The following is a 16,888-nucleotide window of genomic DNA, read 5'->3' as shown; positions in this document are numbered from 1 at the left end:
TATAAAATCAAATATTTATAAGAAGGATGAAATGTTCAGGATTTACTAACTAAAAGGTAAAAAGTCAGCAGGATGGATTTAAAGCTGTGAAGCTGCTTCCTTCTAAACACAGAAGGAACAATATGTGATGAATATCAGCATCAGGTGAACAGACAGAAAGCAGGATGAGAATCTCACAGCTTCTAGATGGTGAGGAGAGAGAAATATTCACTATATGCACAATAACTTCCATCCATGCAGCTTCACTGCTTCATTATCCACATTTCTAAATTCTCTAACCTTTCAGACTTAGCTTGACTGCACCTGCAGCCTCCACTATCGGGAGTTAAGGGGTTAACATCTCGTTTCCAGGTGTAACGTCAGGTCTGTAGATGTAACTATAAACATGTGTGGTATCCACAGAAAGTCCAGAATCTCAGCTACCAGCTCAGTAAAACCATTTCTATCACCAACAAACACAGTTAAGACAGCAAACAATTTAAAATGATGTCTCCCCGTGTCCACCCCACGGCATGAACACGAACAAACGACTCCTCTACCGAAAGCTCACATCTCACAGATTCACAGCTGGAAGTTTCATCTCGCTACGACCAAGATTCACCAAACCAGAGGCAGAAGAATTTATTTAATAAAATATTTATTATTTAGACTTGTTTTTCCGGACATGTGTGACAAACAACTCTGGTTCACATTTTTACAGATAAACTTATTTTCATCACGTTTTACCAGCCTGAACGTATCACAGTCTCACTGCAGCCACAGAACAGCCTGAAATCTGCCATCAAATCAAAGGAAAGCAACATGGAGTACTCACATCCAGCCCGTCGGCTCCAACTCCCTGTAGGAGAGAAAGCACACAACTTTCTGATGATGCAGCTCTTTCATTTTTAACTCAGAAATAATGACAACATATTTAGATCTGTGGTTTAACATGTAAAGTACAATATCTGCACTTACAGACTCTTCAGGAGGTCCTGCAGCGCCAGGTTCCCCCTAATCACGAGAGCAGAAATATCTGACATCAGAATCATGACAGTTATTTTCAAGGCAAGGCTCATTTATTTCTACAGCACATTTCACACGTAAGGCAACACAATATACTAAAAATAACCAGGAGAACCATGCAGAGAGAAAAGTGAGTTACAGAATGTGAGTGAGACTGTGCGCACACTGAAAAAGACTCAAAAAAGAAAAACTCTTTAATGTCAAGTCATGTCAAATGAAGTTTTAAGACCTGGGTTTGAATCAGACTTCAAATTTTCTGTTAGTTCGTTCAGGAGCAGAAAATTAAATGCTTTTAGTAGTGGAAAACAAACTTGACCTAGATGATCTTAGCAGCCGTGGTGGCTCATATGGCATCAGCAGATCAGATCTATAATTTGGACCAGAACCATTTATTATTTTTAACACTGCTGATTATTTACAGGTGAAACTCAAAAAGTGAGAATATCGCGCAAAACTTTATTTCAGTAATCCACCTTAAAAAGGTAAACTAATATATACGCTCATTATATGCAAAGTGAGATACTTCAACATTTATTATAATTCTGATTATACAGTTTATGAAAACCCAAAAGTCAAAATCTCAGAGAAGTAGAAGTGTGAAAAGGTTCGGTGTTGTCGCCTCTAAGTGACACAATCTAACCAACAAAGGACTCCTGAGCATTTAGACGGTCTCATTTCAGTAGAATCCACCATCATAGCGAAGGTTGCTGACCTGCAGAAAACCATCACTGACTCCCTCCACAAGGAGGAAAAGCCTCAACAGGTGATTGCAGAAGAAGCTGGACGCTCTCAGAGTGCTGCATCAAAACATCAATAAAGAGCTGAGTGGAAGGAAAAGTGTGGAAGAAAAAGGTGGAACAACCAGCAGGGATGATGCAGCTGGAGAGGATGGTCAGGAAAAGGGAAGCTTCACAAGGAGAGGACTGAGGCTGGAGTTCCAGCTTCCAGAGCCACCACACAGACTGATCCTGGACCTGGACTTCACAAGTCGTTTTCCTCTAGTCCAGCTGCTCCTGAACACAACACGTCAGCAGTGTCTCATCTGGACTAAAGAAACCATGACCTGGTCTGCTGAGCAGTGGTCCAAAGGGCTCTTTTCTGATGAGCAAATTTGGCATCTCGTGTGCAAATCCAGGTCTTGGAGTCTGGAGGAAGACTGCAGAGGCAACAATTCAAGACTCTTAAAGTGAAGTGAAGTTTCCAGTTGGTGGTGATGTGGGAGCCATGTCATCTGGTGTTGGTCCACTGGCACCAGAGTCCATGCAGCGTCTACCAGGACGTTCTACAGCACTTCATGCTTCCTTCAGCAGAAAAGCTTGTTGGAGATGCAGACTTGATCTTCCAGCAGGACTTGGTACCTGCCCACATTGCCACAAGAACCAGAACCTGATTCAAAGACCAAGGCTTACTGGGCTGGACTGGCCAGCAGACTCCTGACCTGAACCGTAGAAATCTATGGACTGAAGCTGGACACTGGATGCTCATCTTTGGTTCCAAAGACAATGATTTCAGATTTATTTTTATTTATATGAAGAAAATTCTGAAACATTCAAGGACGGGTTGGTCCAAGCTTTTTCTGGGACCAGAGCTTCAGATATACAATGCGTTCTGTTTCCCACAGAACCTCCTAGTTGAGATTCAACAAAAACAGATCCATTAATCCAGTTTCAGAGTTTACCTTTGATCCCTTTCGACCCACTGGGCCTGAATCCCCAGGAGGTCCCACAGGTCCCTGCAAAGATGACACGAAACTGTAAAATGTCACGAAAATATTTCATTTACATAATCATCTGTTTTTAAGTCTTTAAACATTATTATTATGTTTACATTTTATGTCCAAATGTTCCAAATACTGTAGTTTATAGATATATTTATAGATCAAAGTTTATTATGACTGCAGATTATGACCAAAGATTTTACCATTTTGTACAAAGAAGCTGTTTTCCATCATTTATGCCACCAGTTATAAATTTATAATGACTACAAGAACCAAAAATATGGTTCTTAGAAAACTGATGGTTTCGCTCATTCTGAGGTAATGAGATAGAGGGTGGGACCTGTTTTCACACTTTTGGCTCCTCCCCTCACCTTCCTTTTCCCTAAAAAAAAAAAAAAACTCTGGAAACATCACCTAGTTAAATTTGGAGAGCAGAGAAAGATGGACGACCAAACTCAAAGCTAGTTCGGACAAATTTCTCCGTTGTTTTGTTTCCTGTTGCTAACAGTAAAGAAACTCTTCTGTTGTTTGATTTTACAAACGCTTGCTGTAACTTTTCGTGCGTTTTTTTTCTCAGTCTGTCTGACAGCAGAAACACTGCCACCATTCTGCTCCACCTTCTCCAGCACACACTTCTTTCCTGTCAGCCATCTCTGGGCAGCCGATTCTCCTTGCTAACGCCGTTCATGCACAAAAGGACCCCTGTTTCTGTCAGGACGTTATTTGAAACTCTCCCCTAAACAGCCAGATTGGTTTATTCAAGGCAGCTTTTTCTTCCTCAACATTTCTGCTCAGTGGAGGCCAAGACAAACTGTTCACACAGCAGCTGATGTTAATCTCAGGTCGTCCAGCTCAGATCTTCCAGAGATTTAACACATCCTCTCACTCAGAACTTAAAACTGGTCTTCTGGATTAAAGCTGCTGCTGGATTCAAACGTCTTTCCTCGGTTTGTGGAGCAGAAATAAATCAGCTGCATGAGCTGGAAGAGTGTCTCTGTTTTACTCACATCTGCGCCTGGAAGGCCTGGCGCTCCAGGAGTCCCATCTTTACCGTTGTCTCCATCAGGTCCCTGAAAGCAAAAGAATCAGCTTTAGCACAGTTTATTTTAACTAATAAACCCCAAAGTTAGTTTTTTACTTGGGGAAAAACAAAGAAAAAACAAAAATATAAAGCTAGCTCACCAGTCCTCCAACCACTGTGGAGTCTTCTCCTCGATCCCCCTGCAGACACATTTAAAGGATGTTGAAATGACAGCAGTAGTCATGGAAACACTGGTTTGTTTCAGTGTTTAAGATATTTCTTTCAGGTTTCTTCACAAAACAAAATGAATGCTTGATGCAGCCAGATGTTTCTAAACTTCTGGTTCAGACTGTCTCCTGTAGATCTTTCAGGCCAACCAAAAGCTAACGGATGTTCTGGTGGTCAAGCAGTTACGGTGACGCATCCTCTCATTTCCTGTCATCTCTCTGGTGATGGGTTACAGGAACCAAACACACAACAAATGGTTTCCAATAAGTGTGTTGAGTGCTGATGCAGTCATGTTACTGTTCGCAGTTCACAGAGATGGTTTAACCACAGGACCTCTGCGATTGGATGAAACACACCTAAAAACAAGCTCTGAAGAAGAGAGAACATCATGCAGACTCACATCAATTCCATCCACTCCTGGCACGCCTCCTGGGCCGGGAGGTCCGGGGGGCCTCTGGGTCCAATTGGGCCCCTCTTTAAAACAAGCACAAAAATAAGTTTTTAACTTTTTTTTCCTCTGAAATCCATCTCTGAACATCGTGCTGCTGCTGCTGATGTGAGGGGCTGTTCACACAGAGAGCCATTGTCTGCAAGATGTCAAGACCAAGGTCATGAAAGCAAGCCTGGTTTCTCATTACAATCCATCAGGTCCCTAATAACAGCATGTGTTCAGATTACTGCTGTTGTCTGGAGCTTATTGCTGCCAGCTGCGTGTGCTGCCACAAAGCAGCTTTTTAGATGAACATCCAAAACAGTCAAAAACACTTTTTAATTAAGTTGGTGAAAAAAATGCTAATTCTGCCTGAATTCCATTTGTTTCTAACAGTCACGCAGCTTATAGCACTTCTAAAGCAGGATATTAAAAATATTGGATTTAATAAATTACTTAAAAGGCTCTAACTACATGTAGTTTTCACAGGTATCATATCAGGAAAAATAAGAACGACGAGGCTGATTCACTTCAGCTTATTTCTGAGCAGCTCAGACAAGCTGAACAACAGGAATATAAAATATAACACAAAAGAACATTGATAAAACTATAAATCAAAGCTAAATATTAACCTTACACTCATTAAATGTTCTATTATAATGCTGCAGAGGAAATAAAACCCAAAAAAGATCCACAGAGGGAAGGAAAACTACACCTATCTTTTACCTGAGCCGAGCAAATCAGCAAGATCTGCAACAAAAGAACCAACAAAGACTCCTGACAGGTCCTGGATGGAGCCATGGTCTTCCCACTGACCCTGGAAGATGCTAAAATTCCCTTTTCCCAGATTAAGCAGGGCTTTCAGACAGTCCACCTGCCAGTGTCCCCCCGACTGAAGCCCCACTGCCTGCTGGAAGGAGACGTTGTAAGAGAGCCCTGATTATCCTTGAGAAGCTGATCCAAGGAGGAGGAGTTCTCTGTACTGGCAATGGTGTGGGATACTTCTGTCTTTAAAAGCTGGAAGACAAAAAGAAATAAATTAATAAAACCCAACCTTGACTGTCACTTAATTACTGATTTTTTTATTGCATTATGATCATTAAATATAATTTTTTCTTTACTTTTTCTTAACTTGGGGCATGCTTATAGCTCACCAGACTTTGTTAAGGATTTCAACAACATCTCATGATCCACAGGTAAAACTTGTTCTGTTTTCATTCAGGTAAGTAGCAGAAACTAATTTATCTCATCTCCAAAATGAACAAACTTTATCCACTTTTTAAGACAGGAGAAAATTTGCTTAATGATTACATAGACATGATACTGTACCTATTAGATAAACAATCGTTTGTAAATTATGATACAAAAGCATGAAATTTGCTGACATGTCATAATATCAAATTAAATTTATTTTCTTTTATTTTATGAAAAGTGATCACATGACAATTTTATTCTAGATGAGTTTCAATTAATTTTTAAATGCTAAGAAAAAAGTTGTTGTGTTTTGTGCCCTCCAGTCCGATAGATGGCGGTAGTTAGTGTATGAACTAACGTCAGTAAACTTAAAGAAGAAGAAAAAACCGGATGTTAGTTGTTGACGTAATCAGGCGTCGTTTTCAAACGGATGTTGTCCTGGTTCTGTGGCAGAGTTGCTTAACGGCATCCCTGTTTACAGAAACAGTTTTCCTCCAACCGTCCTCTTTGCTGTTATTGATTATTCTTAACAAGGAAACATCTTGAGTTCAGGTGAGATTAGATACGTAAAACGTCTATGTTCAGTGCCATATCAGTACATGTTTGTTTGGAAGCTAGCTGTTAGCTCGCTAACAGTTATGCCAAGTTAAGGTTCATAAACTACGAGTTCGTGGTTGGTACGTTTAGCCAAATACCATTCAGTATGTGTAAAATCTGTATTGATAAATTCAACTTACTGTTGTATAGCAGTAGATTTTATTAAAAATAAATACTGGTTCTTGATAGAAAGACAGGCTGAGGCATGAGCCAGAAAAAAAATCTGCTTAAATGGAAATGTTACAAACTATCGTGTTATTTATTTATTTAATGCTTGTCTCAGAACATTGACGATTTATGGACATTCTGGACAACCTTGCATTCTCAGAAGAAGAAATCCAAGAGCAACTGTCTGTCCTTGGCTACAAAAACATACCAAAGCACAGGCTGCTTGAATTTAAGCAAGGTTAGCATCTTTAACGCCATCTAAAATTCTATTTAGTCATGTACATGTTTTTTTTATAAATAGATTAATTCACTTTTATTTTGTTTATCATGTCAGATCTTGATGCACTGATAGGATGTGAAGAGTGGAAAAGCATGATGATAGCAACTCAGGACAACACCAAATCCCAGACAGGCTCATCTCAGCCAAATCCTCCTCCCTATACCACAGAAAAGGGTCAGAGTCCTTCATGGTTGCTATGTTAACTTGTTTTAAGCATTCTAAGATTTTTCTTTATTTGTGTAATATTTATGTATGCATTTTTTAGTTTCTGAGTTTTCTTTGTCTTTTCACAGTAATTCATGTTAAAGACTCAAGCAAAAGAATTTCCTTACATGCAGGGAAAAGAAACGATGGAAGACAGGTAAATGTCAGATAAAAGCTCTCTCTCTGCATGCTGTTTGTTTTGTTTTTTTTTCTCCTTTAATGCATAAAATGGCTCCGATATGGTCATTGTGATATTAGATTTTAACCATATTAAATACTTGTCCTGATGTAAAGACAGACTAAATTGCTTTCTGAGAAAACCCTTGTATTGTTTCTTCTTCACAGGGAACACTTTGACATCTTTTGTCCATTTTAAATATGCAGATTGTATTTCATGTAAGATAACAGTAATACCTTCGGTGTAGTTGTAAAACTGCCTGATCAAATGATTATAGTTCTCTTATAATCAGGCGCATGTAACAATTAATGTGTGTTGTGTGAAACAGCCGGCCTCCACTCATGAGGACAGAACCATTAGACGGCAGCAGGAACGCTGTGACTCGTACGCTAAGCACTCTGTGGCCCTGAAGATCCAGCTCCCACCAGGTTCTCATGGCAGACCGCAGGTGGAAGCAGATCTGGAGGAAACTCTGTCTGACAGCGTTACCCCTCCCCCGGATACGCCGAAGAGATGCCTCATTAAAAGAAAAGTCCTGAGGTGGGTTTAAGTTGAATACCGTTCTGTGTGTTTTATCCAGCTATTTCCTCAGTCATTCATTCATCTACTGGAGTTCTGCTTAGTTTAGTTTTTTATTATTGAAATGGAAATGTTAGTGCTTTTATTTATGTATGCTTTAAAATGGCTTTTATAGCCCTTCATGGCCTTTGAGCCTGTAAGAAGTCTGAAATCCTCTCAGAAGACTTTGAGTTATTCTAGAGACTCAGTTGAAGACCAGAGGTGACAGAGACGAAACACTGGAATGAGCTGCGTTTCAGCAGAGTCTGTATTCTTTTTAAACCTCTTTTTGGGGAGATCTATTTTTCTGCCTCATGTTTTAAATCACATCCACAAGTACATCTTAACAACTATGATGGTTGTGTGTATAATCTTGATCTCAAGAGAAAGCTGAGACATGTGAGATTACTGCAGAAGTGTCAGCATCAAGATGTGTGTTACTATGTCAGAATAAATTCACCTGGAACACAATAGAAAATGGTTGTCTCCTAAACGAAAACCACATTACTTTCAGTGAAAATCAGAGAATGGCAGCCCAGTTCATCTAGGAATGAGTAAAGTAATATTTGAAGAGGAACTGTGCTATAGTAGATGGTAAAAAGTGAACCTGAGCAGTTTTCCAGATGTTTTAAAACCCCACTCTAACTGTTTTACCTTAAAAGGATTTCTGATATCTGATCAAAATAAATGATCACAGTATGTTATATTAACTTTATGATTAACAGCTGTTGGGAGTGTGTAACACAGAGGCTGGTTTAACAGCTATGTGCTGTTTGTGTTGTTGTCAGGAAACATGAAGGACAGTCTGTAGTCTGCGATGAATCGTTCTACAGCGAAGACTCAGGTAATGTAGACTGTTTGTTCAGGTCTTTTAATCATCTGTTGGGAAAGATCAGACAGAAACTAAGAAACACTGAGAGTTTATGAATAAGAACAAGAATTATTAAAGTTTAGAAGAAATAATTTTTGCACTGAGCATCATTAACATCAGAAATACAACAAATATATAGAAAAAAATTATTTTCTTTCATTTATTTTAAACAAAAAGGCAGAAATGTCATCCCAGTGGTTACCAGCAGAGGGAGCCGTTTCTGCAGTGGGGTCAGATAATCCTCTTAGCTCCTTCCTTAAGCCCTCAGGCTCCTCACACTCCACACACCCCCGCAGGAGAACGAGCCGCCACCATGTACAAAATGTATAACACCCAGTGGGACGAAGAAACCGAGGAGGACAAGAATTCCCTGAACTCTTCTTTCTGGTCTGATGGGGAGAGGCGCGAGGAAGAGGAGGAGGAGGAAGTTGAGCTTGAAAGAGGGTTTAATTCCAAGCCTGTCAATGACACAGAGTGTGTCCTACTAGAGACTTCAAAGGAGCCGGACAGCCAGGAGATCTTCACCAGAGAGGTTCTGGAAGACGGAAGTGATGATGAGGAGGAAGAAATTAGCAACAGTAGTTCTGATAGTCGAGCACCAAGTTTAATGACCTCTGGTTACGGCACATACAGAGCAGAGGAGCAGGAGGGAGGAGACCACAGAGATGATCACACCATAACCGAGTTTGACCAGGACAGCCGGGAGGATTCGTCTGAGATCAGAGATGATGAAGAAGACTGGCCATCACTCAGCGAGTTTGTTGCTGAATCTGCAGATGCACCAGACGTCAGAGAGGCAGCAGTGTGTGTGCCAGAGGACAACAAACCTGTTTCTAATGAAGTGTGTTGTAGAGATGAAGGCCTGCTGGAAGAAAGCAACACCACTGGCCTGGAGGCAGAGGAGGAGAAACAAGAAGATGAAGTAAAAACATCAGAGGAAGAAATCCACACTGAGACGAAGAACATAGTCCCGTCGCATCAGGTGTGTTTAGAAGATGGAGGCGACCTCAACAAAGATGAAAAACAACAGGAGGAGGTGCTGAAGAAAGATGCCGAGTGCAGAGTGGAAGCAGGCGGGTCTTTGAGCAACAAAGATGTCAAGTTCATCGACTCTAAGATGGATTCCAGCTGGATAACGTACAGCAGGATGTGTGAGAAGTGGGAAGGAGACCTAAGACAGATGAGGGGTAACAGTTTCCGTCTTCAAATCAGCTCAGACCATGAAACACAGTATCAGGTTAAACCCCAAGAGTCATACTGCATCGTTCTTCCAGTTAAACCAGTAGCATGTTTGTCACACCTGTGGGTGTACAATGGACAACCCAGTCAGCTGAGGTCAGATGGAGTAAAAGTTTAACGTTACATGTTCAGTCTCACGCAGTTCGCTCAACCCAGATGAAGTGTGTGAAAATACTTAATACATTGAGTTTTTAGCATCCAGTGCTTTCTCCCAAACTGCATGAGGCCGAACATGTAATGTCCATGTTCAGCCTGATTTTACTGTTGCAGAGTTAAATGTCAGTGTAACCCAGCTATGACAACGGCATACCTCTTCATAAACTGTGTTCCACCTATCCGAACAGCAACTTAGCTGCGCTGCTCTGAGGAAGTGCCAACAGACAAGGCTGCGGTAACACCAGCAAACAACACCAGCTCTGTGTAGTAGTCTAGAGAAAATACCACATCCAGAACGGATGGCTTAATGCAGCTCAGTGATGGTCAGGGAATGTCCCACCTGACCAAAACCTGAATATGGTGACTCCGCAGCACTGATCCCATAAAACGGCAGAACTCTAACCGGAGCTCTTTCTGCTGATCACAAACAATCTAAGTGATCGGATCAGCTGATCGTCTGACGCTCACAGCGGAGCGCAGAGTCTGAAATATGTCATAACGTCGGATCAGTGATGCTCAGTTCTCACTTGTCTGTCCCGGGTGTCTTTTAGAAGTTTTGAAACCACTGAAGCTACATGTCAGGGATTTTTTTTCTTTCAAACATTTCTAATTGAATAGTTATTATTTGAACCAAATAAAGAACACAGATTCTGAGATCTCCTCGACACCTGCAACAATAGTGCAGTTTCCCTGTTTTACCAGTAGATTCTGTGGGTATGCAGGTCAGAGCTGTTCTGGTATTAAACAACATTTAGAAGTAGAAGATGGGAAATTCCACACAACGTGAAAAAGTTCTCATGCACAAATCTGCGTGAGAACGCTGATTTTAACCTGAGCTGAGGAGATTCTACTCTTAGCAGAAAGGTGCATCCAGGTTTTATTTGATGTCTCTGATGCCTGCAGAGACGGCGAGTCATCTGGACGAGCGACTGGCTGAGTTTCGTTTATCCACGTCAGCTCAGCGGGACTTTGAGGAAGAGGATGAGGCGATCAGCGCCCACGGCTCCGAGACTGACGCCGTGTCTTTAAGTGCCTTTGAGTCCTACATGAGAGGCATGGTGGGTCATTTTATCTTCCAGACTTGGTTCATATCAAACCATTTAGATTTCACTTTTTTTTTTTCTCACAACCTGTAAACATTGTTGTATCTGCGGCAGATATTAGTTGTGCTGATTATTAAAGTAATTATCAATAACTGCCTGTCATTTTCTTTTGCACAGACTCGGTCTCAGAACGACGGGGATCTCAGACCGAAATCCAAATCCTGTAAGTCCACAGAAAGCTTGTGGTTGTGCTGCAGGCTGTTTGTTGGTTAAAATGACTTGTGATGCGGTTTGCTCTGACGGCAGTGCTGACCTCTCATTGGTCAGTACTCCTGCTGTTTTCATTCATTCCCGTCTCTAATTCATCAAACAAATTTGTGTTTCAGTCATCCGACCAGCGATGAGGCAGCAGACCATAAAGAAAACGGATACAGTGGCCAGGTAAGTTTGAAGCCCGGTAATGGAGGATTTAGATTTGGAAAAGCTTGTTTAGCACAGACCTGAATGAGCTTGATGGGGCCAACTGGAGGCATCCAGGACTCGGTAGTTAGGACTCGATGATTTCCACGATGCAGAAAACACAGACAGAATCGTGGCGTTTATGTGGGTGTGATCTGTTATTCTCACCAATTAAACCCTTAAAGCTCTGATATAACCAAACGCTATCGCTTCTACCATCATCAGGTTCTCAGGAACAGTAGTTTTTAACTCTGTGGGGTAGATGTGATGGATAGCTACCCTTCAGCTGATCTACGGAAGTTTTACAGGCATTTCTATCCCGTCCAGGAGGTTTACTATCCAGCCACTAAATGTACTTTTATTCAGAGACTATCTGGTAAATCCACAATGATCCATGACAACAGCATTATTTATCACATTTCATCATAAAAACATCACCATCACTACTATGTTGCTAAGAGACCTCTATTTAGACCTGGACATGATGATGAAGCCACTTCCGGTCAGACTTTCCACCAATCAGAGAGCTTAGATTGACGGTAACGTCCAATCAGGAGCAGCCAAAGATCAACCAGTGAGCAGAAAGTTCTATGTGTGTGTGAAAAGAAGAAAAATAATGCTCCTCTATGGCTGGAATAAAGCCAAGAAGACGTTTCTGATGCACGGTGGCGCCACAAAGCAGCTGAGCTGGAGTTGGTTTAGTGAGGATAGCAGGTAAATAGTAGCAGGAATAACTGTAGTTGGCCTCATAATCTGACAACTGAGGCCGTCCTGAATAAATGATGTCTGGATGTTGGCTGGGATTAAAATAGTTCAGCTTCTACATGTAGTTTCACATAAAAAAAAAAAAAGGCGAACCAAAAAAGAAAGAAAAATACGGTTTTAGGTTTTCATGGTTCGTCGGCCGGATAAAGAAGGACAGCTGGATGGAAAGTGAAAAAATGGATGTTTACTGGTGGTGGAGCAGCTGGTTTATAGACAGAAGCTACAGCTCCTCTGTGCTGCCGGCCCAGGATCAAATCCTGGCCTAGGACCCTTTACTGCAGGTCACCCCCTCCTTCACTGTCAAGCAGCTGTCCAGTAATGACCTCCAGAGACAAAAATCTAAAAGATAAAATCTTAAAAAATAAATGGAATATTTTCCTATTAAACTAAAACTGAAAACAAGGAGTTTGGGATGGTAATGGTAAGTGATAGTGGTAGGGTAAGTGGTAATGCAAGATGTTGATGCAAAGAGGAAAGTGTCCTCAGGAACACCTGAGGAGGATCAAACCCTCAGATCCATCTGCTGAAGTGGTGTCCGTCATCTGTTGGACCTTTAACTTGATTCATTAATTTATTGTGCTTATTCTTTGTCCCTGCAGGTATTTTCAGTACAAGCAGATCTGGGAGAAGTTCAAACCTCCTGGAGAGAAGGACAGGAGAGCTCTCCGCTCGGAGATTAAGGCAAGAAAACACGTCTGCAGTGCAATCTGTTTAAAAAATGGCTGACTCGGACTCTTTGTTCAGGTTTAGGTGCCGTCATTTTATTCCTTTTGTTCTTTTTTGTAAACCGATAAACAACAACTCTGACGTGTCAGCTGTAAAGGTTTTTCTCCAAGGCTGCCTTTGGTTGTTTTTAAATGTGCTATATAAGTAAAGTGCTTCACATTAAAATTGAACTTTTTAAAATTGCATTTTAAAATCATATTACTTAAAACAATAAAAAATGTCAAATAGAAGTACAAAGTGCCACAACTAAAGTTGAACTGAAAGCCAGTGAAAATAAGTCTTTAATAGCGTTTAAAACCAGCCAGTTACTGATCTAACATTTATTTATTTATTTGGTATAGTGAAAGTAAATAAAACATTAAAAAAATTACAGAAAAGAAGATGGATAACTGAAAGGGTGTAGGCCGAAGCTAGTAGCTTATAAAACACAAACCCATTACCAAAAAAAGTTACCAAATTACAATGACCCAACAAAATTAACATTAAATAAAGATTTGCATCATCACCACCATCGATAGTAAGAGCAGCTTATAAAACTATTACCCACAACACGACCTTTAGCATTTTATCATGATAATTTATTATTATATCATTTCTGTGATTTATTTTAACTCATTTTTAAGTCATCAGAACAACTTTTCCAGTTTGACACCAGGGACGGATAAACGATGAATCTCAGTATTTGTCCGAACCTTGAGTTTCCTCTAAGTTCAGAACATTTCTCCCTCGTTTTAAACAACAAATTGTACATATGGCCTTCTTTTGCAGTAAGAAAACTGAATTTGTGTTTGTGTGATAAATGTTTCCCTAAATCCCCCAAATAGCCCATATATAGCACAATTGATGAGTTATATAAAATAAAAAGTGATTTTGACGGAAAGTTCCAGCAACAGAACGTTTCTTCTACTTTTCAGCCTGGATTTAGGACTGATCAGATTTGCCTTAGTGATCGTGCTGGCGTGTGAATACGTACGATGGACCAGTCCATTCAAGACGATAAAAACATTTCATACAATCTTACAGCCCTAAAACGAACCTGAGGCCAGTGCAGTGATGATGGTGTGCTCATGCTTTCTGGCTCCAGTCAGCTGGAGCCAACGTAGACTGGGCCAGGACACGCACAGCTACGATAGTCCGACCATGTGCTAATAAAAGCATGTTTTACGTTTCTTCGTGTCTTTGAAGGGCAGGTGAGGCTTCACCTTAAATCCAGAATGATTGTTGAGACTGAAACACCATGTTTCTGTAATGTTGCCTTTCTGACTGTCCAGATCTCGCCCACCTCCATGAAGCTGCAGCGTGCTGAGGGTAACGTGCGGTATGAACATGTCGTTCAGTAAAAAGCTTTACAGACCGACAGCATTTTCCCTCCAAGCAACCATCAGGAGCTTTTCTGTGTTTCCCTCCACCTGACAGCGGCTCCTCCTCAGCTGCAGCCATCTTTTTTTTCCTCTCAGCCTCTGAAACAAAGGAACTAGAGAAACAGTTAAAAACTGCCTGAGCTGCAGCTTTTGCTCCATCTTATGTAATTATCTGGAGTCCATGACAGCAGCTGTTTTACATGCTACCGTGAGCTTGGCTCAATGATCAGAATTCTAAGACATGATCTGAGGTAAAAACGAAGCTTCGCTCGGTTAAATGTGTGGTCCTGATTCAGACATGAATCATCTGACCTGAACAGGTGATGAAAACATTGATGTAACATGTGTCTGAAACATGCTTTCTGTCTTCTTTCTCCTCAGGAGAAACTTGCCTACCAGCCGCCACCTGTAAGTACTCCACCTGTTAGCTGCTTTAACCAGTTTTTCCTCAGTCTGGTACAAGATCATGAGTCCAGTTTTGTCTGGTATCAGGTCCAGCTGCTTTGTTTTCTCCTTCAGCTCCATCCATCTTAATCGAGACTGGTCCATTAGAAGGTTTTTGTTTTTCTTTTTTGTGGTTGCAGTGATGTGTTCACTATCAATAGTTTTTAGAAGTGTTGCTGAGTCCAAACAGTTCTTAAAGCTACAGAATCACATCCATGTATGTAATATACACACAACCTGAGCCCACAGCAGCTCTTCCTGGCTAAACGTTGCAGAGTCTGATGGTCTCTTTCCTGTCGTCTCCACCCAACCGGTAGAGGCAGATGGCCGTCCTCTCTGAGACGGGTTCTGCTGGAGGTTTTGCCTTCCTGTTGCAATAATTTATTCAGCTTTCTATCCCCAAGATCAAACTTTCAATCAAATCAAACTTTATTTATAAAGGCCTTTTCATGCTAAAGGCAACACAAAGAAGGCCGCCCCCACACCCAAGAAGGCCCAAGACCATTAAGACATTTATAAACTACTAGAAGAACCTTAAAATCAATCCTGAAACACACAGACAGCCAATGCAGTGATTTTAAAACTGGTGTTTCATGTGTTCCCATCCTCGTCAGAACCCGCCGAGTTCTGAAGTAGCTGTAGGTTTGAAATGAGAGCAGGGCATTACAGTAATCTAATCTGCAAATGAAAGCAACAGCACCTCTGTGCTGGTAAGAGAGAGAGATGGGCGGACTCTGGCGATGTTTTTAAGATGATAAAATCCTGGTTTTGTTATATTTCTGATGTGTGGAGTAAAATCCAGCTCAGAGTTGAAAAGGTTTCTCACACACTGAGAAGGATTAAACTGTTGTAATTTTGATAAAATGATTTCTCTCTTGCCCTCAGGACCGATAATTAAAATTTCAGTTTTGTCCCGATTGAGCTGTAAGAAGTTCTCTGCCATCCATTACTTTATATCTAAAATACAGTTTAAATGGACGTTAACTGGCTCCAGGTCATCAGGGGACACGGCGATGTAAAGCTGTGTGTCATCAGCATAGCTGTGAAAATCAATGCCGTGTCTCCTGATGACATCCGCAAGAGGTAATATGTACCAATTAAAAAGTATTGGGCCTAAAATCGATCCTTGGGGAAACCCACCATGGATTTTATGGATTCCTGAGGAGCATGTATCAATACTTACATAAAATTGGTGATCTGAGATAGGAGTAAAACCATTTAAGAACAGTACCTGAGAGGCCCACCAAACTTCTGAGTCTGTTTAGTGAAATCTGGTGATCAACGGTATCGAAGGCGGCACTAAGATCCAGTAAAACCAGGACAGAAGGTTTCTGAGTCTAAATTAATCTAAGGTCATCAACAATTTTTAAAAGGGCCGTCTCGGTACTGTGGTTTGTCCTAAAACCAGACTGATATTTTTCTAAAATCTTGTGTTTATTCAAAAACTCATGTAATTGAATAAAAACACTTCTTTCTGTCATTTTACTTAAAAATGGTAAGTTGGATACAGGTCGGTAGTTATCAGGAATGTTTGGATCTAAGTTATTCTTCTTCAGAAGGGGCCTTACCACTGCACACCCGTCTGAAGAGAGTAATTTACTATGTTTAAGCTTTTGGTTCTATGGTTTCTTTGAGCTCAGGCTCAAAGAAACCATAAAATGTTTTTAAAGGTGATGTGGGAATTGGGTCTAAAAGGCAGGTTGTTGGGTTCAGTTGGGAGAAAACTGGACCAAGCATCTTTGCATCAACCAGGACAAAACTCTCCAGTGTTCCTCAGGTAAAGACAACGCCTTAGATCTGTTAAAACCAACAATTTTTTTTAGATGAAAGACTGGATCTAATAACATTGATCTTACTTCTGCTGGTATGAAGTATGAAAGCGAGTGAAAAGAGAGCGGACCAGGTGATGCCGTTTTCATGACGCATACAAACCTGACCCAGTGATTTGGAAAAGCAGCTAAAGTTGTTTTTATATCATTTCAGACCAAGCCTCGGAGAGTTAACGTGCCCAACACCTACATCGTGCCAACAGAGAAGAAACGCATGGCGCTCCGCTGGGAAGTCCGGAACGACTTAGCCAACGGCCGCCTTCCTTCCGAGTTCACTTACCACGTTTAGGCCTTGAACTCCTGGTGCTTCTTTTTGACACACTTTTAATAAAACTTTCCATCAAACATTTTTTTGTAGCATAATTTATTGACTTTTTGTCATTAAACATAATAAAAACAAAGGAAAAACCACCTC

At 40.9% G+C, this 16,888-nt stretch overlaps 1 protein-coding gene and 1 long non-coding RNA gene across 3 annotated transcripts; one reads left to right on the top strand and one right to left on the bottom strand.

Moving 5' to 3' along the window:
* Positions 1-976: 976 nt before the first annotated feature.
* LOC121638211 lies at positions 977-4,397 on the bottom strand. Its single transcript, XR_006009996.1, has 5 exons — positions 4,372-4,397; positions 3,905-3,943; positions 3,730-3,792; positions 2,684-2,737; positions 977-993 (listed from the first exon to the last, which is right to left on the bottom strand). It is a non-coding gene; the product is annotated as an uncharacterized LOC121638211 (long non-coding RNA).
* A 1,577-nt stretch (positions 4,398-5,974) lies between these two features.
* Positions 5,975-16,878, top strand: hyls1 (HYLS1 centriolar and ciliogenesis associated). Of its 2 annotated transcripts, XM_041982833.1 has the most exons (12): positions 5,977-6,147; positions 6,476-6,598; positions 6,695-6,814; positions 6,934-7,001; positions 7,351-7,562; positions 8,369-8,424; positions 10,750-10,904; positions 11,067-11,112; positions 11,276-11,330; positions 12,713-12,794; positions 14,582-14,608; positions 16,628-16,878. In XM_041982833.1, exons 2-12 carry the CDS (start codon positions 6,490-6,492, stop codon positions 16,760-16,762), a joined length of 1,065 nt encoding a protein of 354 aa, XP_041838767.1. In that variant the 5' UTR covers positions 5,977-6,147; positions 6,476-6,489; the 3' UTR covers positions 16,763-16,878. The 2 variants fall into 2 exon arrangements, with proteins under 2 accessions (XP_041838768.1, XP_041838767.1); XM_041982834.1 differs by lacking the exons at positions 14,582-14,608; positions 16,628-16,878 and adding an exon at positions 13,775-14,575 and having other exon boundaries at positions 5,975-6,147; positions 12,713-12,806.
* Positions 16,879-16,888: the final 10 nt, after the last annotated feature.

This window comes from Melanotaenia boesemani, chromosome 4 (genome assembly GCF_017639745.1).
Source record: "Melanotaenia boesemani isolate fMelBoe1 chromosome 4, fMelBoe1.pri, whole genome shotgun sequence".
Classification (NCBI taxonomy): domain Eukaryota; kingdom Metazoa; phylum Chordata; class Actinopteri; order Atheriniformes; family Melanotaeniidae; genus Melanotaenia; species Melanotaenia boesemani.
The sequence above is the reverse complement of the archived record's forward strand: the minus strand, read 5'-3'. Positions and strand labels throughout refer to the sequence as shown.